General features: G+C 52.0%; 10 protein-coding genes across 10 annotated transcripts; 4 read left to right on the top strand and 6 right to left on the bottom strand.

Moving 5' to 3' along the window:
• Positions 1-371: 371 nt before the first annotated feature.
• Positions 372-2,197, top strand: FIBRA_04116 (uncharacterized protein; the record flags this gene model as incomplete). Its single annotated transcript, XM_012325933.1, has 2 exons — positions 372-794; positions 854-2,197. The coding sequence occupies 2 exons, from the start codon at positions 372-374 to the stop codon at positions 2,195-2,197; spliced, it is 1,767 nt and encodes a 588-aa protein (XP_012181323.1).
• Positions 2,198-2,807: 610 nt separating this feature from the next.
• On the bottom strand, positions 2,808-4,391 carry FIBRA_04115 (uncharacterized protein; the record flags this gene model as incomplete). Its single annotated transcript, XM_012325932.1, has 8 exons — positions 2,808-2,894; positions 2,957-3,132; positions 3,190-3,297; positions 3,363-3,452; positions 3,515-3,665; positions 3,728-3,805; positions 3,873-4,016; positions 4,083-4,391. 8 exons carry the CDS (start codon positions 4,389-4,391, stop codon positions 2,808-2,810), a joined length of 1,143 nt encoding a protein of 380 aa, XP_012181322.1.
• Positions 4,392-6,303: 1,912 nt separating this feature from the next.
• On the top strand, positions 6,304-8,527 carry FIBRA_04114 (uncharacterized protein; the record flags this gene model as incomplete). The annotated part of the gene is made up of 14 exons (XM_012325931.1): positions 6,304-6,566; positions 6,616-6,764; positions 6,815-6,945; positions 7,001-7,111; positions 7,170-7,269; positions 7,319-7,409; positions 7,464-7,488; positions 7,546-7,663; positions 7,709-7,739; positions 7,801-7,842; positions 7,907-8,126; positions 8,176-8,212; positions 8,262-8,389; positions 8,459-8,527. The coding sequence occupies 14 exons, from the start codon at positions 6,304-6,306 to the stop codon at positions 8,525-8,527; spliced, it is 1,515 nt and encodes a 504-aa protein (XP_012181321.1).
• Positions 8,528-9,373: 846 nt separating this feature from the next.
• FIBRA_04113 (uncharacterized protein) lies at positions 9,374-10,021 on the bottom strand (the record flags this gene model as incomplete). Its single annotated transcript, XM_012325930.1, has 5 exons — positions 9,374-9,481; positions 9,537-9,602; positions 9,661-9,818; positions 9,882-9,939; positions 9,998-10,021. 5 exons carry the CDS (start codon positions 10,019-10,021, stop codon positions 9,374-9,376), a joined length of 414 nt encoding a protein of 137 aa, XP_012181320.1.
• Positions 10,022-10,083: 62 nt separating this feature from the next.
• FIBRA_04112 (uncharacterized protein) lies at positions 10,084-10,975 on the bottom strand (the record flags this gene model as incomplete). The annotated part of the gene is made up of 5 exons (XM_012325929.1): positions 10,084-10,117; positions 10,176-10,351; positions 10,408-10,496; positions 10,551-10,614; positions 10,676-10,975. The coding sequence occupies 5 exons, from the start codon at positions 10,973-10,975 to the stop codon at positions 10,084-10,086; spliced, it is 663 nt and encodes a 220-aa protein (XP_012181319.1).
• A 2,071-nt stretch (positions 10,976-13,046) lies between these two features.
• Positions 13,047-14,626, bottom strand: FIBRA_04111 (uncharacterized protein; the record flags this gene model as incomplete). The annotated part of the gene is made up of 10 exons (XM_012325928.1): positions 13,047-13,154; positions 13,210-13,275; positions 13,334-13,491; positions 13,551-13,608; positions 13,672-13,716; positions 13,775-13,787; positions 13,840-14,015; positions 14,070-14,158; positions 14,208-14,271; positions 14,324-14,626. The coding sequence occupies 10 exons, from the start codon at positions 14,624-14,626 to the stop codon at positions 13,047-13,049; spliced, it is 1,080 nt and encodes a 359-aa protein (XP_012181318.1).
• Positions 14,627-15,652: 1,026 nt separating this feature from the next.
• FIBRA_04110 (uncharacterized protein) lies at positions 15,653-16,516 on the top strand (the record flags this gene model as incomplete). Its single annotated transcript, XM_012325927.1, has 6 exons — positions 15,653-15,844; positions 15,902-15,965; positions 16,019-16,110; positions 16,168-16,245; positions 16,297-16,371; positions 16,430-16,516. The coding sequence occupies 6 exons, from the start codon at positions 15,653-15,655 to the stop codon at positions 16,514-16,516; spliced, it is 588 nt and encodes a 195-aa protein (XP_012181317.1).
• An 895-nt stretch (positions 16,517-17,411) lies between these two features.
• Positions 17,412-18,972, bottom strand: FIBRA_04109 (uncharacterized protein; the record flags this gene model as incomplete). Its single annotated transcript, XM_012325926.1, has 8 exons — positions 17,412-17,498; positions 17,560-17,735; positions 17,799-17,906; positions 17,958-18,047; positions 18,113-18,263; positions 18,319-18,396; positions 18,454-18,597; positions 18,664-18,972. 8 exons carry the CDS (start codon positions 18,970-18,972, stop codon positions 17,412-17,414), a joined length of 1,143 nt encoding a protein of 380 aa, XP_012181316.1.
• Positions 18,973-19,969: 997 nt separating this feature from the next.
• FIBRA_04108 (uncharacterized protein) lies at positions 19,970-21,257 on the bottom strand (the record flags this gene model as incomplete). Its single annotated transcript, XM_012325925.1, has 4 exons — positions 19,970-20,079; positions 20,129-20,195; positions 20,251-20,338; positions 20,392-21,257. 4 exons carry the CDS (start codon positions 21,255-21,257, stop codon positions 19,970-19,972), a joined length of 1,131 nt encoding a protein of 376 aa, XP_012181315.1.
• A 1,188-nt stretch (positions 21,258-22,445) lies between these two features.
• FIBRA_04107 (uncharacterized protein) lies at positions 22,446-23,885 on the top strand (the record flags this gene model as incomplete). Its single annotated transcript, XM_012325924.1, has 8 exons — positions 22,446-22,649; positions 22,711-22,854; positions 22,908-22,985; positions 23,044-23,194; positions 23,249-23,329; positions 23,405-23,487; positions 23,563-23,745; positions 23,796-23,885. 8 exons carry the CDS (start codon positions 22,446-22,448, stop codon positions 23,883-23,885), a joined length of 1,014 nt encoding a protein of 337 aa, XP_012181314.1.
• Between the last annotated feature and the right edge of the window lie 588 nt (positions 23,886-24,473).

Here is a 24,473-nt window from a genome sequence, read left to right as displayed (position 1 = left end):
ATACCGCCGAGAACGGCGGTCAGTGTAAAATGCACTTCATGGGGCCTTTTGGAATGCTTTGTTGCCGTAGGAGTCTGAATGTAGACGGTAAGCAGAAAAAATCTCGATGTCATACTTGTATCTGTGTACTTGGTCCCGAGGGCTGAACTGTGGCACCGATATTAAATCAGGTTCGGCCATCTAGTACGCCTCGTTGTGACCATGTGTCCTACCATCCTCGCCGCAAGGACATGACCCACGATATCAGGAGGCCGCGCAACCTCTCTTTGTACATTTGTGGCATGACCTCACTCAAGTGCCGTCCGAGCAGACGCACCAAATCCGTCCAACTGTGGCTGTCTCCGCGTCCATTGTGGCGGGGTCCGTATAAAATGGACCAACCAAACATCCTTGAGCCACTCCAGGCCTCGTTCCAAGATGCGTCTGCGCCTCAGAAACCGCACCAAGTCTCGTCAAGTAAGTCACTTTTTGCTTTAGAGTCGAACGAGATGACGACCTATCGTACGACGATGCAGGTCCCACAAGTTGAAGAGGCCAAGCTTGAGGTCGACGCGCTCTCGGTTGGCTTCAGGTGCCTGCTCATTGACGAGATATACGAGATAGTTGTGAGACTTTTGTATGGCGACGGGTGTGGGAAGGGGTCTGTAGCCGCTCTCGCGATAACCTGTCGGTCCTTTCAGCCTACTGCGATCAAGGTGCTTTGGGGGACTCTCAATAGCTTCGCTCCGCTTGTGAAGTTACTTCCACGCCACGAATGGTATGAGGTCCAACGGTGCGATGGCAGCCGTGCACTCGTACGTCAACTTGTCAGCGGCTATACTTCATTGTCTGACGATTATATTACAAAATATAGGATATCAGGTGGGGCGTGAAAGCAGCAAAACTCGACTTGACGCGTTTGCAATACTACGTCGGATTTATCAAGCGCTTCTCCTGGCGGGGAAACCTGGACGTCCGGAGTGGCGCCGTTGAGTACTTCCTCCAGCGTATACCACATTCAGTCCGCCTGTTCCCGCGAGTCTCCTCATTCACATTTACTGACGGGCTCCCGGAGGTCTCCCGCCTACTTCTGCATCGTAAAGCGTTTGTCAACCCGGCTTTACTGGAGCTACACTACGAAGCGCTGCCCTCGGAAGCGCGGCTACTAGCTGAGGCTCTCGACAAGGTCCGCAAGTGGTGCCCCAAGCTGTGTATTCTCAGAGTTCCTAGCTATGACGACTATATTCACGTTCCAACGGTCATCCCGAAGCTCTCTGCGATCATCTGCGTAGCAAACCTCCGGATGTTTGACTCAATGGTTTCAATCACGTCTGAGGCTCTCCTAGCTCTGGCTCGTATGCCTCGTCTGGAGATTGCCAATATCCGCCTGGGGCCTGATGCGCTGAACCTATGGACCGTCACTTGTCTCCCTCGGCGGTCTTTCCCTGCACTCAAGTCTATCGCGCTGCACATGTTTGATCTAGACCAGGCCTCGCTGCTCTTTCTGCAACGCATGGGATCTGAAAGGCTAATGTTCTTCAGAGTCTCTTCAGAGATCCATCCGCACAACCCACAGCCTTTGATTGCTTACTTCGAGGCTCTTGCTGCTGCGCCGTTCGCGCCAATCATGCAAGACCTCCAGCTGCAGTTCGGTCACCCGGAGTACGTCCACGCACCGCTGTGCTCTATCTCGCTCGACGTTCTGCAGCCGCTGCTAAGCATCAAGAGCCTCACCACGTTCGTGATACGGTCGCGCAACTATGACCTGGATGATGCGGGGTACCGCGCGATCGCCCTTGCGTTCCCGCGGATCCATACGCTGCTCCTCCACCCTCGCGCCGCGATGGATACGGACTACCCGCCCGCACACATGCGCTCGCTGCGGCACTTTGCCGAGCACTGCTCAAATCTGGCCGTCCTGGGTCTCTTCATCGATGTCACCGACGTCCCGGAGCTCCCGGAGGACTTCGAGTCGCAATCGCTCGTGTCTGTGTACCATTTTATCTGCCACGGGCCTGAGAGCTATGTTGGACGTGCGTCGGCGTACTTGGATGCGATCTTCCCGCGAAACGCGCTCCGGCTTGAGGAAGCGCGGGCGCACCCTGAGCCAGGAGATTACTTCGTGCCCCCGCGCGCACACTCGCCACGAATGCCGTGGACGCCTGCCGGTGTAATGGACACGGTGCGTGGTCTGTATCATCGGCGTCGACGGTCGTGAGCGTATGCGCAACCTTATTTGTGCTCCATTTACAACGTATGACACCTTTTGTCACTCTTTCATCACTCGATATTTTATAGTACTTGTACATCTCGGACTGGGGTTAATTTAGGCCGTATGATCTATGAGACTGTGCTGGTACATTTGATGTGCTCATAGTTATTTCGCTATCATTAGGTTATGATGGTATTGATTATGTTCTGATGTCTTCGTCACAATAGATTGTTTGACCGAGCTCTCCATTTGTTGGCTATTCTCACTCACTGGCACTCTCTGCTTGTTTCTCACAGTTATGACTGCTCTCGTCATGCTCATTAACGCTAGCGACCCCATCTTCATCCACCCTCATCGCTAGTGGCCAGTACTACCCACCATAATTCTGAACACAAGAAACAGGCGCTGTGTAAGGCTTCCCACGAGATACTCACCATTTGCATGTACTCAGGCGAAGTCGTGTCCACTTTGTGTAAGCACAACATCCGTGCGGTGCTTCTGTGTATCGGCGTTTCAAATATCGTACAAGTGTTTGTTACGTCCGGTGACTAACTCCAGGTGGCGAACATTCCTCTTTCACCTCTGCCGTCGCCATCCGAATGATCTAGACCACCCTCTATGAGGGGCGGATCGCCTGTTGGAGTGGCCACTTATCGAAGTGTCCTGCCTGCGCATACTGTCGGGGGAGTTCCGTCCCATCGCCCTGCAGATCAGCACATGTCCATCAACATGACCGCAAAATAGCACATCAGACACAGTACGCACACAGAACCAGCTAGGGAAGCCGACGTCAAACGGCTTCACACTCTCGAGCTCTTTGATATGCTCGGGCGTGAGCGTAATGTCTAACGCGGCGATATTGTCCATCAGATGCTCGATCTTACGCCCGCCGACAATCGGGAAAACATATGGTGTCTTTTGAAGTACATACGCGATCGCAACTGCCGTGAGAATCATGACATCAGTAGCAAAACTCAGGATTCTATGGGAATGCGCACCAGAGGTGATACTTGGTGCACCGACCTCACTGGCAACCTTCTCGAGTGCGAGGCAGACCTTGCGCTCCTCGGGTGTACGCTCCCATTCGGGATTGAAGACCGTTCTACCTGCGCGCCCGGTGTCAAAATCTTGCAGCACTGCACAGATGTCGACTGAGGCGAGCACGACCCACCTTTCTCTCCAGTCTGTCTTCGCCGCTCTTCCTCTGCGTCTGTCCGTATTTTCCCCGCGTGGAGGACATTCCACGGCGCGAGCGCCATCCCTATATGCAGGAGGAGTGGAAAGCCATTAGCTATCAGGGACTTTGGGGCGGGAGGCCAGTACCTTCGACGCGCGCCATGGGGATGATATCGCGCTCAAAATCGCGCGAGAGAATGCTCCATGCTCCTTGGTACACGACGAAGGGCGTCTTGCCGGTCAAACGCGCATACATATTGGCCCTGGACACGATCCATGCGGGCGTGTCTGAAATGCCCTATATGCACCATCCGCATCAATTGGAATTATCTGTAGTGATGGAGAACAGTATCGACGTACGAGATAGAGAACCTTCCCTGCTGCCACAAGGTGGTGCAACCCGTTCATGACCTCCTCCACGCCGGACTCCCAGTCCCACTGCCAATGGATGGAAGGGTCAGAGTCGTCGTTGTATCTGGAAGGGACTCTAGCACCGACTACCCACCCAGTGTACGTAGAGGATATCCACATAGTTCGTACGCAGCTTCTTGAGCGATGCTTCCAGCGAAACATGGAGCGACTTCATGTTGTTGCCCACATATGACGACTTTTGAGGAATGTCCGCCGCGCGCTTCCAGTTCGAGGTATACTATCATCCGCATATATGCGCCTATTAACACACCATCAGCGCACAAAGGACAATCCTCGTACGTACCTTGGTCGCGACGACGATCTGGTCGCGCACCCCGCGGCTCTCCATCCACTCGCCGAGGAATATCTCAGACGTCTCGTCCTGGTAACCATTTGCCGTATCGATAAAATTTCCGCCCGCATTGTAGAACGCATCGAGCAGCGCAAAGCTGCTCTCCTTGTCCATCTGGCCCATCCCGATCTTGGCCCACTGGTCGCCAATGCTCATTGCACCGAGACAGATTGGAGAGACGTGCACGCCCGCGAGGGGTGCGAGAGCGCGGTGCCGGCCAAGCTTGGTGGTGAGAGGCTTTGGGGGTACGAAGAACGACATGCTGTGCTGAGATGGGTGCGAATGGGAGACTGGTCCTCGGTCGGTCTTTTATCTTGGGGTGAGGGAATCATTTTTCTCAGGTTCACGCTTCCGCGATACGACGGGGTCTGTCAGCCGCTCCGGCAGGATGAGTGGGGACCATGGCGATATCGATGATGCCACATGACTACGCATGCGTAGGCGGCACAATACTAAACAATACTTACGTTGGCCGTCGGCGGTGCATTGGCTTGAGCTTTTCCTGAAGCAGGCGCAGCTGCCTGCCACTGGCCGGGGCCCGCCGGAACCGAGGGTGGGTCCCAGATGCAATACGATGAGTTGCCCAAGTGCAGTTGTTCTCGTCTTTGAAATCGACGTCTTGTTGTAGAGTATACATCCAAGAACTATAACCAAGTATACAGCTTGATTAGAATACTTTCAAAACTGTCTCTCTACTGCTTGCCTTATATGGCAACTCCACTACGTATCGGCAGAGACGCCAGCGCGTAGCCTACTTACCTCACTCTCATGACTATCAACTTCCGTCTGCCGGCGGCACCCAAGATTCTGGCCGCTTGTGATTCTCAGCAGATGATGTCTCCAGGTCAGCGAAAGGATATTTATGTCCGAGTTCACACGAACCCTCAGCCTAGGCAATAAACGTAAGATCGCGTTCGAGGTCATGTTGCAAAATGGTTATGACTCGCAACCTCGATGCATGACAGTGGTGGCTTGTTTGTCTACTTGGCATACATGTTCGCATTGAGCACGATCCAAGTAGGAAGTTCTCTTTAAGGTTGCTCCATACCATAGTGAAACTGAACCCGTAGGGAAGCAACACTAACCGGATGGAATGTTTACCCTTGTATGACTAGGTGGTGCAGGCTGTTTATCACTTCCTCAATGCCGCATAATGAGTCCCGCTACGAATGGGAGCATCAGCGAGGGTATAAGGTACAGATATAATCTGACTCACCTAATGCAAGTCAAGACCGTAGATATATGCGGTATGCAATTGACAAAGAGGTGGGGCAACTTCATGTTGTTCCTCACGTAGCTCGTCTTTTGCGGAAGGTTTGTTGTTGGTGACGATGATGTGGTCGTGCGACTCGCGACTCTCAATCATCTCTGATAACTTGTCCTGGTAATTGTAAGTGGTGTCGATGAAGCGTCCGTCCGCGCGTTGAGCATTGGGGAGTGAAAGCTATTTGGCCTAGTGTGCCGAGCGGGTCACTACCACCTCTGATCGAGTACGTATAGCAATGTGCCCTATGTAAGACGAAGAACAGCACACTCTCGCACTATCACGCATCCTGCCATGACATTGACAAGTCCCGGCATCCAGCCGACGACAATAACCTTGATTTTATAACTCCAGTTGACTATATGCGTGACATTCCCTGTTTTTCCCACAGCAATCGCTTGCCATTATGCCTCCCTTGGTAGATGACATGCGCGAGTCGCGCGCGTTACATCGGGATTGTGCTCGCCTGCACGCACCGCCTGATGTGTGCTCTATATGCAGTGAGCCCCAGGTGATAGGTTTCTGCTACGAGCAAGAAGTGGTAACGTAAAATGTGTAGACCTGGTGTAGACACGAATCAGTCTCTATCCCATCTCACGCATTGTGACTCACAACTAGTCGCGTTTGTGAGTATATCTACTGTAAGCAGTATGTGCTTTCGCTACCCCCTGAAATGGATACTAATCTGCATGTTAGTAGTACCTCACGGTATGGAGGAGGATGGGGAGTATGAATCAGGAATTAAAAAAAGTTTCGGAAAGACTGATGATGGGTGACCAGGGTCCTCGTAATTGACCAAATTTGGCAAGATGGGACATTGCGATCTGCAACTTGGAACACAGAGGCGGGTACCTATCATCGTTGGCATGTACTTAAGTCGCTCCCAGTAGGCAGTCCTTTCCTGCTCACATGTTATCTGCTTTCTTGCTAACTGTCGCCACCTTCGCGGTCGCCGCGGCCAACGCTGCTCAGACGCGTCTCTCGCCTCCGCCATATCTCAATGGCCTATCGGTAAATGGCAGCGTGTTCGAGCCGTACAACACCAGTTCGTTCGTGCCTCTGGAGGACTTGAGTCTGTTGTCGATCACAGACTTCACGACACTCCGTCATCCTGTGTTTCCTCAGCACTCGGTGCGCGTCAAAAAGTCCAACTTTTGCGACGGTTCTGTCGCGTGCGTCCATCATTCTCTTCCCCGAGACTTGGGCTGATATCCCGTAAAGGGCATATACGGGCTACATTGACGTCCAAGCCCGTCACTTATTCTTCTACTTTTTCGAGAGTAGACACGATCCTGACACAGATGACGTACTCTTTTGGACAAATGGAGGCCCCGGATGCTCTTCCTCATCTGGTGTCTTTATGGAACTTGGTACATGTCGTGAATTTCATGTCTACGTATTGAAGACTCAGTCATGTCAGGTCCCTGCAAACTAAATAGCCCCACCAACTTGACATACAACCCTTACTCGTGGAACGAGCGCGCTAACGTCTTCTTTATTGACCAGCCAGTCGGTGTCGGGTTCTCCTACGCTGAGTACGGAGAAACGGTCGTACGCAGTGACACTATCGTCCCGTTTATTCGTCTGAATATATGCCATCTTGCAGACCACAACACCAGAAGCGGCGAAGGATGTTGCCGCGTTCGTAGCCATCTTCTTCGAGCACTTCAGCAAGTTCAAGGGTCGCGGATTCCACATGGCCGGCGAGTCCTATGGTGTACGTTCCATACCCTTGCACTCGTTCGAATGTCAGCTTCGAGCCTTTCGCACACCAGGGTCGTTACATTCCGGTCTTTGCGTCTGCAGTATATGACCAGAACACCAAGCTCATTGAGGCCGGTATGACGCCTATCAACCTGACGTCCATTATGATCGGTAAGTTTATAGACAATGGACGAATCATCTGTAGCTTAAAAACAACAAGGAAATGGTTTGACAAATTGGGCAACGATGATCCCTTCGTACTACGAGATCCAGTGCAGCAACCCGTTAGCTGCGCCGGTACAAGATATCAGGTATGCATCAGCTGTACCATTTATGTCCACTGACCAGACGGACGTGTTTCGTAGTACGTGTGTGAGAATGAAACAGGCGGTACGTGGCATATCGTCATGATCTTCTCTTCGTGCCTGTTTACAAGTGCAACCACAGCTAGGCCGCTGCGAAGATATGCTGAAGACATCCTGTCTCGATAAATTCGAGAGCATCGATTGCAACGGCGCCCTCCTCTTCTGCCTCGCGGAACTTGACGCGCCCTATTATGCACGCAGTAGGTATCCACCCGCCTTTGTGTTTCCCCCACTGACATAGGCAGACTACAACCCGTACTACCTGGGCAGACAATGGTATGTCTCTGTAGATGCACATCCAGAGCACACGAGACACTGACGGTGTCTGTGATCCCAGCGACGGTGGCGTCGATGACACAATGTGCTATCCCATTACCAAGTGCGTATGAAGTGCGCCTCTGCACTTGCGCTGCACTAGACCACTCATCTGCCCACGTTCCCAGAGATATTTCCGCGTACCTTTCGCGCACGGACATCCGCACACTCCTCGGCGTCGACCCGTCCGTGCCGCAGACGTGGGTAGGATGCAAGAAAGAGATTTTTGATGCGTTCTTGGCGAAACAGGATGAGCTGTTCCAGACCCAGCTCTACATCGCGGCACTGCTCGAGCGCGGCGTGCGCGCGCTGATCTATGTCGGTGCGAACGACTACGTGTGCAACTGGGTGCGCGCGCTGCTATTTTTTTTCTTGTGCCGCTCGTGCTGACGTTTAGTGCGCTGTCACTTTTGACTTCATGTGTCCGTTCTGTGGTACGGTGGGGCGAGCAGATTGGCTCTGAGCGAATGACACTCGCACTAGAGTGGACGGGCCAAGACAAGTTCGCGGCACAACCGTTGATTGATTGGTATGTCGATGGTGAGATTGCTGGGGCGACGCGCTCTTCAGGCAACTTCACGTTTGCTTCAATATACGGAGCTGGACATCTGGTAAAGCTTTCCAGGCTAAGTTTCACATGCTCGATCGACTGATTGTATCTTGCATTTGCTGCGTGCCAGGCACCGTATGACAAGCCTAAAGCCTCCATGGAGATGATCAACCGGTGGATGGCAAATCAGGAATTGTGATGTATTATCGCTTGTCGCTTCTCTTTTCGCAGTAAGTAACATTCATGGTATCCTAGCCTGTGTGAGCCTTGGGACAGGTATCGATGGCATGTACTCTTTAGTGGGAGTGCGCTCAGTCCGTCTGTAACAGCCGTGGGCGCTATGCTCCTGCGTAGAGGACTAAATACTGTACGAGTGTTTTGTTACTTCTGCGCCGCTTCGAGTAATGAACACTCCACCCCTGCCGCCGCTATCCGGACGATCTAGATCAATTTCTATGAGGGTCGTATGAGGGGCAAATCACTTGCTGAGCGGCCGCTCATCAAAGTGTCCACTGCGCATGCTGCCATGGGGGTTCTGTTCCATCACCCCGCAAACCATCTCGTGTCTATCAGCACGATTGTATAGTAGCGCGCAAGACCGGTACACCCAGTGCGCACGTAGAGCCAGTTGGAGAGACCACACACTCTCGAGCTCCTCAATCAGCTCGGCGCGGGTGCAATGTTCAACGCGGAATTGATTACCATCAAGTGCCCTACGTTGTACCCACCGACGATGGGAGGATGTACAGACCGCAACAGTACCGTGAGGTGTCCGCGTCCTATAATACAGACGTCGAGCTGGACCAGCTTTGAGCTCATTCGAGTGTCATTCAAATGTCTGGGCCAAATCTGATTTCCACGCTAATTACTTTTGCGTTCGCCTGAGGAGAAATCTTCAGCACACGGATCAGAGGTGAGCGGTAGCGTGTATGGGTCAATCATCAAATTCATATTTGACAGGGATGCCGGATGTAATAGTACAACGTAATTCACAACAAACAAACAGGATCCTCGTGGGTTCTCTTCCGAGTCGCCCGTGCCTTGCTTAGGACTGGGAGAGAGGAGATTTATCGAGCGACGTCGCATATCTGGTAAGCCCGTTACGAAGAGGAGTGCACGTCTTCCTAGCGAGCTTGACTTGCAACCGGAATTCCTAGTTGCTCCGGTTAGCTCAATCATTCAATACAAGGCTCAATTTGGGTCCTTACCTCGTCATTAAGGGCATCCATACCTTTCTCGAGATGCTTTCCGAAAGCCGCGCATTGAGCGCTGACCTGATATCGACTGTATCAGCACAGAATGCTTTCGGTCGAGTGAACATGGGCGACTCACTGACTGCCAAATGTTGCCGAAAATCACGAGCTTCTCGCAGATAAGTGCAATGTCTGGTTTCATACCGTCAAATTTGGTCTTGAGTTCCGCCAATGCCCTTTGCTTGCGGTTGACTTCTGCAAGTTCGGCCTTCTTAGCGTTGAGGTCCCTTTCGGCTGCTAGAAGTGCGGACAAAGCATTCGGACACCAGCTCTCATCATCGGCCTAGTTTTAGCACTTACTGTTGCGATGGGTGATAAAGTACGCGAGAATTGAACCGGTGACGAACAACGTCCAGAACTGTGCAGCCAAAAAGAACCGTTATTTAATCTCACGGGATCAAGAATTGGAAGCATACTGAAAATGCTAAGGTGGCACCCATTGCAACAAGAGTGGCGGTAATCTAGATGTACAATAAATATTCGTAAGTTTATCCAAACAATCTTAAAAGGACGGAAAACATGCCTTCTCATTCCAGCTGCAACGATGCGTTAGTTATTGACACAAACAGCGTCAAGTGAGACAAGAATACGCACGTTGAAATCTGTCCTTGAAGTTTATCGATCGTGACTTTCAAATCTGTCGCTAGTTGGTCGAGTTCCACCTTTTTCTGTTCTAGGTATGCTTCAAATCTCTCGCCAAAATGTCTGACATCCATTTCGAGGTTCCTGAAATTGATCGCCATTTGCGCTGCAGTTCCGTGTTTTTCTCCCTACACGGCAAATAGTCAATAAAGCGCGTCAATCTAGAATCTTCGTGTGAACTTACGCTGAACTGTGCAAGCTCCTGGATTATGTCCTCGCGGTCCTTATCAGTCTTTATATTTTCAATCAAGTCAAGAAAGACTTGGTCATATCCTACAAATAAGGGCCGTCAAAAGGTAGAACCCGCGGACACAACTTGGGTCATACGTTTGAGGGTTGCACTCATTTCGGATGCTACATCCCGGGAGTCCCACAGGTACTTGACCCAGCGCTAGAAACAATTATATATGAGCGAACTTGACGGGAGGATGGTAAATGGCTGGTAAATTCACCTCCTTATAGCTTTCCCATTCCTTTTTGTAGCCGGCAAGCTCTGGGAAATCGCGGCCGCGATTGTCGACCATGTCTTTGAAGCCGCGATTGACACGGTCAAAGGCTTGGTCAATCTGAATAGCAGCTGTACCAACATTCTCGATGTCCTTTTCAAATTGCTCGACCTGCTCGTCGTCTTCGAGGACCTTTATGGCTTCTTTGGCGAATTCGATTTTTTCGTCGGCGGTGAGAGGTTGGGCTAGCAAGCGTTTGGCCTCGGCGAGGGTTTCCTCGTAAGATGGTGGAGATATAGTCGTCATATCTAACGCAAGGAGGCTGAAGTACGCGAATACGAGTGGGGGTTGTGTAAGGCAATGGCACTGTATTCCAAATGGCTGAGTGAACCGAGCTTTTATACGAGCAAGATGGCGGCCGAGATGAACTCAAGGTCCTCTGGCACCTTCAATGTACTGAATTGGATTGTCAGCTGAACCGAATTGATACTTCATGCTGAGCCAGAGGGCTCAAGTTTTCCGAACTCCCATTAACGCGAAGTAATTCCAATCTGAAGCTAAAGTCTGCGAGCATGTCTGAAAGGATTGGAAGGCACTGGTGGACCTTTCGATTGCATGATCGTGTATGCGATGTGATCTATCACGAATTATCGCTATGATCACAAGTCCGACGTATGGTTGGACACTCGACTTGGAAGTACGGCTACAAGCGAGGAATGTTGGAGTATTAGGTGATCCCCGAATGGAGCTTCTGGAGTTGGACAATGAGAACCGTTGTCGGATCATTTGTCCTATTTGGAGTGGTTTTTGGAAATCCCCCAGAATGTCGACAGCATTGACCGTATTAAGCAAGGCAAGCTAAATACATGTCGACTTAGATAATTAAATTCTCAAATCATCGAGCCAACGCTGTCTGAGGTATCGATTGATATAATGTTAGTAAAGACATGTTGATTGCCCACAGTATTTCACCGGCTGCTGGGAAGTTGTCAGGCACTGGCAACCAGAATGGATGGACGGACATTATTCAAACGTTGAGACGAGTCCGGTGATGCTCCAAACAAACGATCTCCAAATCTGTGGAAAAGCGGAGCTGGAGAGCAGCCGGGATTCCATGCAATATCGCTTCGACTAATTCAACTGCACGCCTCCTTACCAACAACATACGTGAGCGGACCGCGGTCAGAATGTTCAAACGGAGCATGTGCTTTCGGGTAGCTTTGCTCCTGAACTGGAGTGAATTTGTCGCCGAATCGAGGGTGACCCTCGCCGCAGTCGTAGCGGCTCGAAACGAACCACAGCAATTTGCGAGTGTGAATAGCGCAAATACAGTTCCATGTGGTCTAGAAAGTGAGTGATCCATCCGACGGGGAATGCACGCTTATCTGCAACAGTGTATTGGATAATTGGTAGGAGTTTTCCTTCTTTGCCAGAACTTTCAGAGCCCTCGAACAGTTCGATTTGAGATACCCCAAATTCGTGTTGGAGCTTAATGAAAAGGTCGTGACTTCTGATTATCCATGAGAACGCACAATAACCGTCTCGAGTTCCATTCATGTAGCACCACTAGAGATTGTTCACTCCTCGCTTATTTCATAATGTTAAGTGGAGCGGTCATTTCGCGACACAAACTGCAGAGAAGAGAGATGTTGTTGGAACGGTTGAGAGATATCGGAGATAATATGACGCACCACTCGTCGCCTTAGAGCATCAATTCAGGGACCGTATCGGAGTCATAACAATAATGTGACACGCTTGCTGTCTAGTTCAAATCGCTTGCTGTAGTAGTGTGATGGATACTTAGGCACTTCGTATCAATGCAAGTGCTCCACGAACAATATCAAAAGGTAAGTAGAGTAGAACGATTGCAAAAGTTCAACGTTGAACATTGGACGTTGAAAGCAAAGCCTAGTGCTGCTTCGCAGTCCGACGTGGATCCACGATCCGAGTCAACCAAGTGGGCCTCGTCCTCAGCCCACCACAACGCATTAGGAGCGAGACCGGTATAACTTCAATCAAATGGGGTCTGAGCAATGATTCTTTGCCTTCGCTCTGGCGTGACCTCAGTCATCCCGGTTCCGTTACGTCAAAACACTTAGCACTTGTAACAGATGTCAGAGTAATCTCTCACCGCCATCTTGTTCACGTAGAAAAACATGCGAGGCGTTCTTTTAAAACGAAATGTCCCTAGCAATGGCAGAAGGCAAAAACCACCAAGATAGAACAGAGTTTCAAGTTCACAGTCTTGAGGCGACCATTCGGACGTCGAGGGGATTATATGGAATTATCAGAAGAAAAGCAACACTGAGCATATTCTACGTTCACGCCACAACGAGGGCGAGAGTATGTAATACATCATCTTTCATCATCTCAAGGACTACTCGTTTGCCTTACCACGGTTCTCAAGTTCGGAGGCATATTTCGCCAGACCTTCCATGAGGGGCTTCGTTACTGCTCTGGCTAATCGAACCTCCATCTTGAACCTCTGCAACAAAATCAATTCAGAAACTCATGAATACATGGGATAAGTGAAAGCTCACAGGATTCGAAAGCGCAGCCATTCCTCCCTTGATATGCTCTTGGAATTGTATGGCTTGGCTACGAACCTAATGATATTGTTCATGTTAGCCGATAATAGCATCGGTATTGAACGAGCAGACCCACCGAAGACCATATTTCGGCAAATAAGACCAGCTTCTCGCAAATCAACGCGATATCAGGCTTGAAGCCATCAAACTCAGTTTTAAGATGAGCTAGAGCTTCCTGTTTCCGATTTATGTCCGCAAGTGCATTTAGTTTGCCTCCAAGTTCTCTCGCTTTATCTAAAAGGCGGTGTAAAGATGGTTTCAGGGCGAGAGTAGATGAGCATGATGGCACTCACCATCACGCTGTCTCTTGTATACAGCGAGAACAGTGCCGGCGACAGCCATTCCGAGAATCTGAAAAAGATTGTGAAAAACTATCGTCACGAATAGGGTCAAATGACAGAGATATGTACGTACGCCAAGGAGCGGGGAGCCCACAAGCGCAATAGTGGCAACCACGATCTGATTTGAAACGTCTCAGCCAGCAGCTGGCGGAATCAGACGCTGAATGCAAGCAAACCTTCTTGTCCAAACTACGGATATTCTCCATTAGCCCCGACCATGACATAATAGGAGGGAACCTACGCTTCGATTTCCCCCTGAAGTTTCGTAATTTTATCCTTCAATTTCTTCGCCTGTGCTTCTAGCTCAACCCCCTTGTCGACGATCCACTGGTCAAATTTGCCGACAAAGGCCTCGATATCACGTTTCAGGTTGAGGAAGTTTTGGGACAATTGCACAGAATCATCATGTTTCTCATCCTATAAAAGAACCGTCAATGACGATGGTAAGTCAGGTGACAGAGGAAAACGAACAATAAATTGTTGGAGCTCCTTCGTGGCATCCAGGCGATCCTGATTGGTCTGGATGTTTTCCACCATGTCAAGAAAAACCTGGTCAAAGCCTGTACCAAATCATGAATAGCATTCCGAGATATACTATGTGCAACGCACGTTTGAGAAGTGTGATGTTTTTGGACGCAACGTCGCGCGACTCCGACAGATATTGCACCCAATTCTAGTCGTTGAAAATGTCAAGATGTGTCACCTAGACGGAAGCCGAATCTCACCCCCTTGTAGCCTTTCCATTCGTGGAGGTAGGCAGAAATATCCGGGAAGTCCTCGCCGTGTTTCTCGACCATATTCTCGAAGCCGCGAGTTACATGGTCGAAGGCTGTATCGAGCTGATTGGCCCAAACACCGACCTGCTTAACATTGTCTTGAAATTTCTTGACCTGATCGTCGTCATCTAGTTCGTTAAGCGCAGCGTTCGCGCACTTGATTTTTTCTTGCTCAGTAGGTCCACCCGTCGCTGCCCAAGTGTCAATGACTTTTTGGGCATCTACAACGCTGAGGGTTGCAACGGTGGCCATGTCGAATAGATCAGAGATAAGTGCAAGCGAAAGTGCCGGTGAAGCCAGATGTCAGAGCACAGCTCTTATACAAAGGATTACAGCAACGGCCCATGGAAATTCGTGGAGATTCCGTCAAACCGAACCGAAGTTCTCGCACATGCCCAGCTGTTCTCATGATCTAACCTGCAAGACCGGTCAACCATCCCGACATACCGTGTAAGACGGTTGGAATGGAATTCGTTCAAGCTGACTGATATCTGGAGTCGGTTGGCATCGCGAACGCACAGCACCTGGTCTGCAAGTTCGGCAAAATATTCAATCCGACATGTCATAAAGATGTTCGATATGGACTTCGTTCAAGCTGGACGATTTCTGGGGTACGAAATGTTAGAATGGCCATACTCAGTGGACTCGTGTTTGCGGAGCAACTTGTTTGACATATTCAACGCGTGATCTCGTGGAGTAAAGGCTACTCCGACATTGAATGGGAGAGACATTTGGAATGGAACGCGCGCAGGCCGGACGTTAGAAATGGATGCCCATTCGCGAATTCGTTCCTGTGGATACAGAAGCCTCAGGTTGCTTGACTCATCGCAGACGCATACCTGCGAGATCGGTGTTAACCTCACTCCGAGATGTCATGGAAGGCGCTTAGAATGGAATTCGTTCATATGCGGTGATTTCTGGGGTCAGGATGTTAGAAAGGCGCTGACGGAACGCTTAAGGCCAGATGCGAATACCCACAGGTATTTGCACAGCAAGCCACTTGCGTGGCGGCTGCATGGCACCTCCACCAGCAGAGCTCCCAGCGCGTGAAAATGACAAAGCTGATATCTGAATTTCTAGTCGCGTTCGGGTGTATGTATGGTTTCGGGGTCCGGGTCCATCCTGGGGAGTCTGTCACTTGGAACTTGAGCCAGTTCATACGGGAGTTCGGTTTGGAAGGAGGTTCGATTGATCTACCACGCAGTATAAATATTAGTTCGATGATACTATGCATCCCTAGTATCTCTCGCCCCCGCTCGTCTCCTGATAAGATCGAAAATGAGTTACATCTCCCCACTCACGAATCCACGACCGTTCGTCGCTAAGATTGATAACCTTTCGGATGAGGGAATCACCATCGACAAGGGCGTCGCTCGTGCCAGACGGGATGCTGCGGACTTCGCCGGTAAATACGTTGCCAATTTTCAACTTGTCTCAGAGCTCCAAGCTAGCTTAGAGCAGTTCAGCAGCGTACGTGTCTTTTCGGTATGATACTTTCGCGACGAATTTTTAACCAGTAAAATCTAGCACTGGGTCAAAACCTTGCAAGATACCCGCGACGCTGCTTCTTCCATTTCGGCTTGGTATCTAAGTCAGACCTCTTACTTATACTCCAACTCGTACCTTGATGTATCTCTCCTGCAGGCTTTGTGGAAGTCTTCATTTCGATGATAGACGATGTCACGAATGACAATGATGTAAAGGGGCTTATCGCAGAATTCTACAGCCTGTTAGATGTTCGTTTTTCGCCAGCGGTTTCTTTGCGTTTCCTGACAAACATGCGTCTGTTTCAGGGAGGGCTCCCTTCGCAGAGATACCAACTAGATAGTACCCCAGGTGTGAAGGGCGCGTTCAACGAAATCGAAGCTCTCGTAGGTCGCGCCGTTGTCTTCCTCTTGTTGACATTGAAGCAGCCTCTCTAGGTGATCGAAGAAAGCAATCATATTGTCGACGTCCTCAAGACAACCAACGATAGCAACCGGAAGAAGGTTATTGAGGTGAGATCTGGTTACCGCTTTCAACTTCACGACGTGTTGACCTGCTGGGGTGTTATAGAACCTGAAGAAAGAGCTCGTTCCCGTGAAAGCTGGAGCCGGGGAGGTGCGGCAGGCGTTGAACAAGTACGCGGCGAAGCTCGAGTGAGCTGGCCGTTGTCTGCAAAGCAATGGAAGGAGTGGGAGCCGTGTATCAGTAACGCATTATGGTAACACCACTCATCTTCTGAGGATATTCGTGAAGAGGATTATTGGCGTGGCAGGCGAGTGCCTTGTATAGTAATCAAGAATGAGGACGGAGCATGCAAATCGCTACCCATGATGGTGGCCCATCTTCTGAAGGCCTGAGAAGTGAAACAAAAAAAAGCCCTAGTTGAATTGTGAATGATATTGTCGTGACGATGGTACTCGTTTTGACGCGGGAGTACCTTGAGCATGGACTTTGACCGCGTCTGTGGCGTACTGCCAACTTCATGACTCATACTTCAGGCCTTCAGGATGCGGCATTCATCTTGTTTGCTGTCTGTGTTTCTTCGGTGCATCCGCCGGTCGTACATTCCGCAGCTTCATTAGATGTAGTCGGGCAGCATTTAGATTGTGCGACAATTTGCAGAACTGAATGCGTTCATGGATACGGTTATGGTTTATTTGGTTATAGACATGACTTGCCGCAGCGGCAGACGCCTATCAATTGCCACCACCCGACGAAGGGGGCAATAGACGTTAGATACAAATATCCGAAGCCTGCAAGAGCGAAAGCTGAAGAAATCGTCTACTTTGCTCACAGGAGATTAGACGAGGCATCTGATGAGATAAAACGGAGAGAAAACCGAGAACCAGCCCAGTGAGGCAGGATTAGGGTTTATACGCGCCTCCCCGCGCTATGCCATTGACATGCGCTCTTAGCTCAGTCCGTGAATAACAGCACTTCCACGCAGAAATCCGGGTATTGTACAAGTATTTTATTACTTCTGTGCGGCTCCAAGTGATGAACTTTCCTCTTCCACCTCTTCCGCCGCCATCCGAATGATCTGGACCACCCTCTATGAGGGGCGGATCGCCTGCTGGAGTGGCCACTTGTCGAAGTGTCCCACTTGCGCATACTGCCGCGGGAGCTCCGTCCCATCGCCCTACGAACCGGCATATATCTTTCAGCAACACCGCAAATAGCATGCCAGACACAGCACGTACACAGAACCAGCTAGGGAAGCCAACGTCGAACGGCTGCACGCTCTCGAGCTCTTTGATATGCTCGGGCGTGAGTGTTATGTCCAACGCGGCGATGTTGTCCATCAGGTGCTCGATCTTGCGCCCGCCGACGATGGGGAAGACGTAAGGCGTTTTCTGGAGCACGTACGCGATCGCGACTGCACAGTGGGGCATATTCATTAGTGGCAGAACCCCGCGTTGAGTTGAATATCAATGCATACCAGCAGTGATGCTCGGTGCGCCAACTTCGCTGGCAACCTTCTCGAGTGCGAGGCAGACCTTGCGCTCCTCTGGGGTGCGCTCCCACTCGGGATTGAAGATCGTTCGGCCTGTTGTCCGGCATCAGAACCTCCACATCGACGATGATGAACACGACCCACCCTTCTCTCCAGTCTGTCTCCGCCGCTCTTCCTCTGCATCTGTCCGGATCTTGCCCGATTGGAGGACGTTCCACGGCGCGAGAGCCATTCCTATAAGCGCCAAGAACAGCCAGCAATCAGGCGTCGAGCACCTCAAATAAATGCGGAGCCAGTACCTTCGGTGCGCGCCATGGGGATGATATCGCGCTCAAAGTCGCGCGTGAGAATGCTCCATGCGCCCTGATACACGACAAAGGGCGTCTTGCCGGTCAAACGCGCATACATATTGGCCTTGGACACGATCCATGCGGGGGTGTCGGAGATACCCTGTGCGCCATGTCCATATCAATTGTCCACCGTGGTGAAAATGGCAACGACGTACGAGGTAGAGAACCTTTCCTGCTGCGACGAGGTGGTGCAGGCCATTCATGACTTCCTCCACGCCAGACTCCCAGTCCCACTGAGCGTTTTAAAGTCAGTATCATCAGTGGGAGAGAAGCCAACACCGAGTACCCACCCAATGCACATAGAGAATGTCGACATAGCTCGTACGCAGCTTCTTGAGCGATGCTTCCAGCGAAACATGGAGCGACTTCATGTTGTTGCCCACATATGACGACTTTTGAGGAATGTCCGCCGCGCGCTTCCAGTTCGAGGTATACTATCATCCGCATATATGCGCCTATTGGCACTCCATCGCCGCGCAAAGGTCGATCTCCAGACGCACCTTGGTCGCGACGACGATCTGGTCGCGCACCCCGCGGCTCTCGATCCACTCGCCAATGAATATTTCGGATGTCTCGTCCTGGTAATTGTTAGCGGTATCGATGAAGTTTCCGCCCGCATTGTAGAACGCATCGAGCAGCGCAAAGCTGCTCTCCTTGTCCATCTGGCCCATCCCGATCTTGGCCCACTGGTCGCCAATGCTCATTGCACCGAGACAGATTGGAGAGACGTGCACGCCCGCGAGGGGTGCGAGAGCGCGGTGCCGGCCAAGCTTGGTAGTGAGAGGCTTTGGGGGTACGAAGAACGACATGCTGTGCTGAGATGGATGCGAATGGGAGACTTGTTCTCAGTTGGTCTTATATGTGAGGATAGAGGGCAGAATTTCTCCGAGGTTCACGAGGAGGCTTCCGCGATACGAAGGGGTCGGGAAGCCGTTCCGGCTGGTTTGGTGAGGACGATGACGATGTGGGTGCCTCATGACTATGCCTGCGAAGGATAGTCTGGTACTAGACTGCAAGATGGCTTCGACGAAGTCCTTCGTGATTCCTATTACCTATCCCCAGCGAGACTCGAGGCTCACAGAATCAGAATTGAGAGACTATTTAATGCTGAGTGCGGTGGTAGAACTAGGCCCAGTAACAGAGATGCTATCTGTATGAGTTCTGCCGGCGGGAGCAACAGATAAAGCAAGACGAGAAAGGCAAAGACGAGGAAAGCCAATCAAATTGCAAATATTGCTGATTATCGCATCCGACGCGATCACGTGTACCATGTATTCGCGCGAATCTGATGACGCGTCGCACAATGGGTGAGACAAGCGGGTCCCGGTTGCTGACTCTGACTATGCACGGAGGCACTTTAAAGTCGGCTCGAGACCACGGAACAGATATCAAATGGTTGGCTGAACGTCCTCTCGGTGACTTGATTGAGACCGCTCTATTAGTCTCCAGCCGGCCTTTTTTCTCCAAAGTCGAACGAGGCTGCCTTGATAGTACCGCATTGCCCAGTGTGCTGATCAGACGAGGCGCATGCTTCTTGTCCATGTGCGGTGCACAAAGTCTCCGATACTGGAGGTAACATAGGGTATAACGCCCATGACATACCCGGCCAAGTTGCCGCAGGTCGTAGTTGCCGCGGCATCTCAAACTCCGGTAGTGCGAACGGGTAGTTAGGCAATACACGTGCAGGTTTTCCTCCGTGTCACTTGGGCCGGTCAGAACACGATCTCGTATGTGAGGTCCCCGTCTGTGGCTGTGATTGGGCGGCTTATCCGTACGCTCCTCTGTGGTCATATTCTGGAATGATCATCACCATATTTCGTAATCAAATCGAGTGTGCATGTGAGTCAAGATATCGTGATAGTCGGGCTCATCGTCGGGAGTCAAGTACCCTTGGCGGACCATGAAATCCAAAATCACTATGCCAAATTAGTTAGCTGATTGCAAGAATTTTCAACGACAGTTTACCAAGCGCAGTGTTAGCTTTGAAGAGGCCGTGGCGAATGCGTTGGACGATTTCTTCCAATGGAAGGAGCTATTACCCGATCGAGGATGAGGGGCATTGAAAACATCCGATAAGCAAGGCGTACCTCAAACGATTCAACTTCATCGTCAAGTGGCTTCGGGATGAACCGGCTTTTGTCTGCTCCCGGGGGTGTGCGCAAATCGAATACATATCTGCAAGCAGGATCAGACCCGAGACAACAGCCAGAACGGTAGACTCACTCTACCTCCGGTTGAAGCCATCCCGCAGGAGTCCTAGTATGCAGAGTCCGTCAGCACCTGCTGTGATCACGAGAGTTGCGCATACATGCCTGTAGAAGTAGCTGATGGTGCCTACTGGGCGAGCATGCTCTCGAACGATGTCCTCCTCCAAGCTGGCCTCTTCCATCGACTCCTTGACGAGGCTCTCGAATATGCCGAGGCCAGACGGGATGCCGCCAGCGACCGAGTTGTCAAAATAGCCCGGCCAGGTCTGCTTTGTCCTTGCACGCATGGGGACCCACATCCTGCACGATCGGGGCGCATCTTCGTCCGCCTCGTAGACGGACATGTGCACGCCGTACGTGACGACGCCAAAGAGCGCACACGCCGCGCGCTCCATCATGAACGCATAGTTCCCCCCATCGTCCGCCGCGTCGTCCTGGTCAAGCAGCTGGGCGAGCTGGGCCTCGGCGGTGGGCGCGTCGTGCGCTCCGAACGGGTTGCGGAACACGGGATACATTTCGTCGCGCCATTTGCGCGGGCCGATGACATCTGCCCATCGTCCCTCGTCGCGCCAGCGCTCGCACAGCTCCTTCATCACGCGTGTGCGCGCGAGGGACGTCTTGAGGTGTGGGGCGAATCCGACGCACAGGCGTCCAGCGTGCTCTGCAAACTCCCAGCTCGGACTGTCGCTGGCGCGTGTATTCTCTTCACGGAGCTGGGCTACGATGGCAGGGCGGAGGAGCCCTATGGCAGGAGAAGAAAGGTCGGCGGCGAGGCGCCATGGAACGAGAGGTTCTGCGGCGGGGTCGTTGTGGTCGACGGTGAAGTTGTCGCAGGTTTGGACGACTTGGAGGAGCGTCTGGGGCGCAGAGGCCGTTGGGCCGGCCATCCTGGTGACGACTGAGGCCAAGAAGCCTGAGAACCGCGAGCGGACTCGTCGGTAGCGGCGGTTGCCGGGAGCTGAATAGGGCAGGCGTGGTGTTCACTCTCCAGCATCGACTTGTTGGAAAGACTCGGGATGACGATTGTATTCAAACCTCCGAGACATTGACATACTGGTGCTGGTGAACAGTCATTTTGAGGCTGATTTAAGGTGTCTCTAGATGACCAGAGTGCAGCCTACTCATCAGTCACTACACTCCGAGTCGGTAAGTTCACCTATTCGATTGCTTTCGGAACGAATCTCGGAACACATCTTGGTGGTCATAGCGACTATGTATCCCAAGCTCCTGCCCAAGGAGGAGCGCAATGAAAGCGGGAGGCCTGCTTGCCGACGATGCTGTTGATGCACATTGACGACATGCCTGTCGGTTACACTGAACCTGGATACGTATTTGAACTTATGCTCATCTTCCAAACTATTTCTAGGCTGTTACACCGGCATTGACGGCTTATCGTTTCGCATGAGTTGCGGTCCAACATGCCTTTGCCCAGGCCTCCTTCTGTGTGCTTCCCAGCTCCATCATGCACGATCTCCGAGAGTGACCCACTCGAATACCGAGTTCTAGTGCGTCTCTCAGTCACTCTCGAGATAACGCACGCTGTATATCCAGTAAATCCTCTTCTGCTACAAACTTATAACTCTACGCCAGCTTGCCATATCTCCCCCTTTCCGTATTCGACGCAGCGTCTCATCCAGACAAGGATAGCCCTGGGACAGCTTATGAACGTCGTTTAACTCGTCGTCACTTGATCAGAGGAATCAGCGTAACAGGAATCCCCAATGCGTGCGTTTCCGCTGCCATCGCTCAGCAATCGCCCCTTCCGAGAGAATGGTTTTACAAAGCCCGCGGAGCGCGATCTGACTCTAGAGTGCACCCACTCTCGGCACCGTATGTGTGTCTGAAAGGTATATGTCCCCCCTCGTAGTTTGTACCCACAGTGTGCCCTGCTCACGATCTCGACATTCAAACCCCTAACCCTCTACAACAAAAGACCCCTGCCCACTATGTCCCAGTCCACAGGCCGCTTCTCGTCATTCTGGGTCCCCGCCCCCGAGCCGGAGACGAAGCTCGGCCGCCACCGCCAGCTCGCGCCCCTCGCAGGGCTGCATGTGTCCCCCATCTGTCTCGGCGCGATGAGCATCGGCGACCAGTGGGCCAAACTCGGGATGGGCCAGATGGACAAGGAGAGCAGCTTCGAGCTCCTAGACGCGTTCTACAAGGCCGGCGGAAACTTCATCGACACGGCGAACAACTACCAGGAAGGCTCGTCAGAAGTGTTCCTTGGCGAGTGGATGGAGAGCCGCGGGGTGCGCGATCAGATGGTGGTCGCCACAAAGGTGCGTGCGGACGGCGCTATGCAACGGAGATGCGCTCATGTTGGGGACGGATGCCGCGCAGTATACGACGAACTTCAAGCGCGCGGCGAACATTCCGCAGAAAACGAGCTATGTGGGGAATAATATGAAATCGCTCCACATTTCCGTCGAGACGTCGCTGAGGCAGCTGCGCACCACATATATCGACATTCTCTACTTGCACTGGGTATGCTGAGCTGTATCGCCACCCGACACTACCGCTGACGCTCAAAGCTATAGTGGGACTGGTCGTGCGGCGTCGAGGAAGTGATGAACGGCCTGCACCACCTCGTCGCGCAAGGCAAAGTGCTCTACCTGGTTGGTGCCACGTTGCTGCGTGCTATGTCTCACCATAGCTGACTAGAGCACTGTGCAGGGAATTTCGGACACGCCTGCTTGGGTCGTGTCCAAGGCGAACATGTACGCCAGGCAGAATGGCAAGACGCCGTTCGTCGTGTATCAAGGAGCATGGAGCATTTTTCAGCGCGACTTTGAGCGTGACATTATCCCCATGGCTCTCGCTGAGGGTTCGTGTCAGCCGGTGTCTCAACCTCCCGCCACTAACCCGCATGCGCATGCAGGAATGGCACTTGCGCCATGGAACGTCTTGGCCTCAGGTAAAATCCGCACCGACGAAGAGGAGGAGCGTCGGCGGCAGACTGGTGAGTATGGTGAGTGCCATTCTTTTCCTCAAGATGCTCATGAAATCTAAACGCACACATTTCGGGAAATACTAGGTCGCACGATCACTGGACCGGATTGGGAGCGCACTCCAGAACAGAGAAAGCTGTGTCAAGCGCTGGAGAAGGTCGCCAAAGAAGTAGGCGCGAAGAGCATCACTGCAGGCGTGCTCCCCTTCTACTTATACGCAATCCCAGCATAGACTGACTCGTAGCGTACAGTCGCGATCGCATATGTGATGCAGAAGACGCCTTATGTCTTCCCCATCGTCGGAGGACGCAAAGTCGAGCATCTGATGGACAACATTGCAGGGCTCGACGTCGCCCTGACTCCAGAACATGTCACGTTTTTGGAGAGCGTGCTGCCGTTCGATCCAGGATTCCCTCTTGCGATGATTGTGAGTGGTGCATGATTCGCCGTGGTCTGGCCGGCTTACCTCGTCTGCAGGGAAATGGCTCGGAATACGTTCCGATGTACAGCTCCGCCGGCACGTTCGACAAGTGGCCGAAGCAGGAGGTGATCCGTCCGGCCAAGTGAAGAGGACGTCGAGGGGACAAAATCGTCGAGCGTCGGGTAACTCTACAACAACACATGTAGTAGATCGTTACCAATGGCATCCTCACTGTGAGCGGTTCTGGAGTGTCTGGATGTCCTGCAAGCCCGAAGGAGCTATGGACGATCAAAACTGATACTGGCGTATCTATAGATGACTATTCAGAAGTTCAACAACACGACTGTCGCCAGTCTTCGTGTGCTAGCCAAAACCGCCACGATCGAGTGGTTTCACGCAGACTTGGTAAATCCGAACCGAGCACCCATAAAGTCCGGATAAATACATGTCCAGGGAAAGCAACATCAAGCCCGAGTCGAAATCATAGCATGAAAGTGGGGAATGGGTTACAACACCACGCCGCTGGGCCCTACTTCACGAAGACGATACTCGGATCCCCAGAGCCCGACGCGACGCCATCCGTCGCCTCCTGGCCCGGCATCGGCATCGGCGCGGCGAAGCGTACGCGGGCGAGCACGGGCTGCTCGCAGCACGGACACGCATCCGCACCGAGGCTCGTGAGGCACGCTGCGCACACCCGGTGCGCGCACGGCCGCAGCTCCTCCGTCGCCATC

Source organism: Fibroporia radiculosa (assembly GCF_000313525.1).
Source record: "Fibroporia radiculosa TFFH 294 genomic supercontigs, scaffold2644, whole genome shotgun sequence".
Classification (NCBI taxonomy): Eukaryota; Fungi; Basidiomycota; class Agaricomycetes; order Polyporales; family Fibroporiaceae; genus Fibroporia; species Fibroporia radiculosa.
Note: the sequence above shows the minus strand (reverse complement) of the source record. Positions and strands in the feature narration are given on the sequence as shown.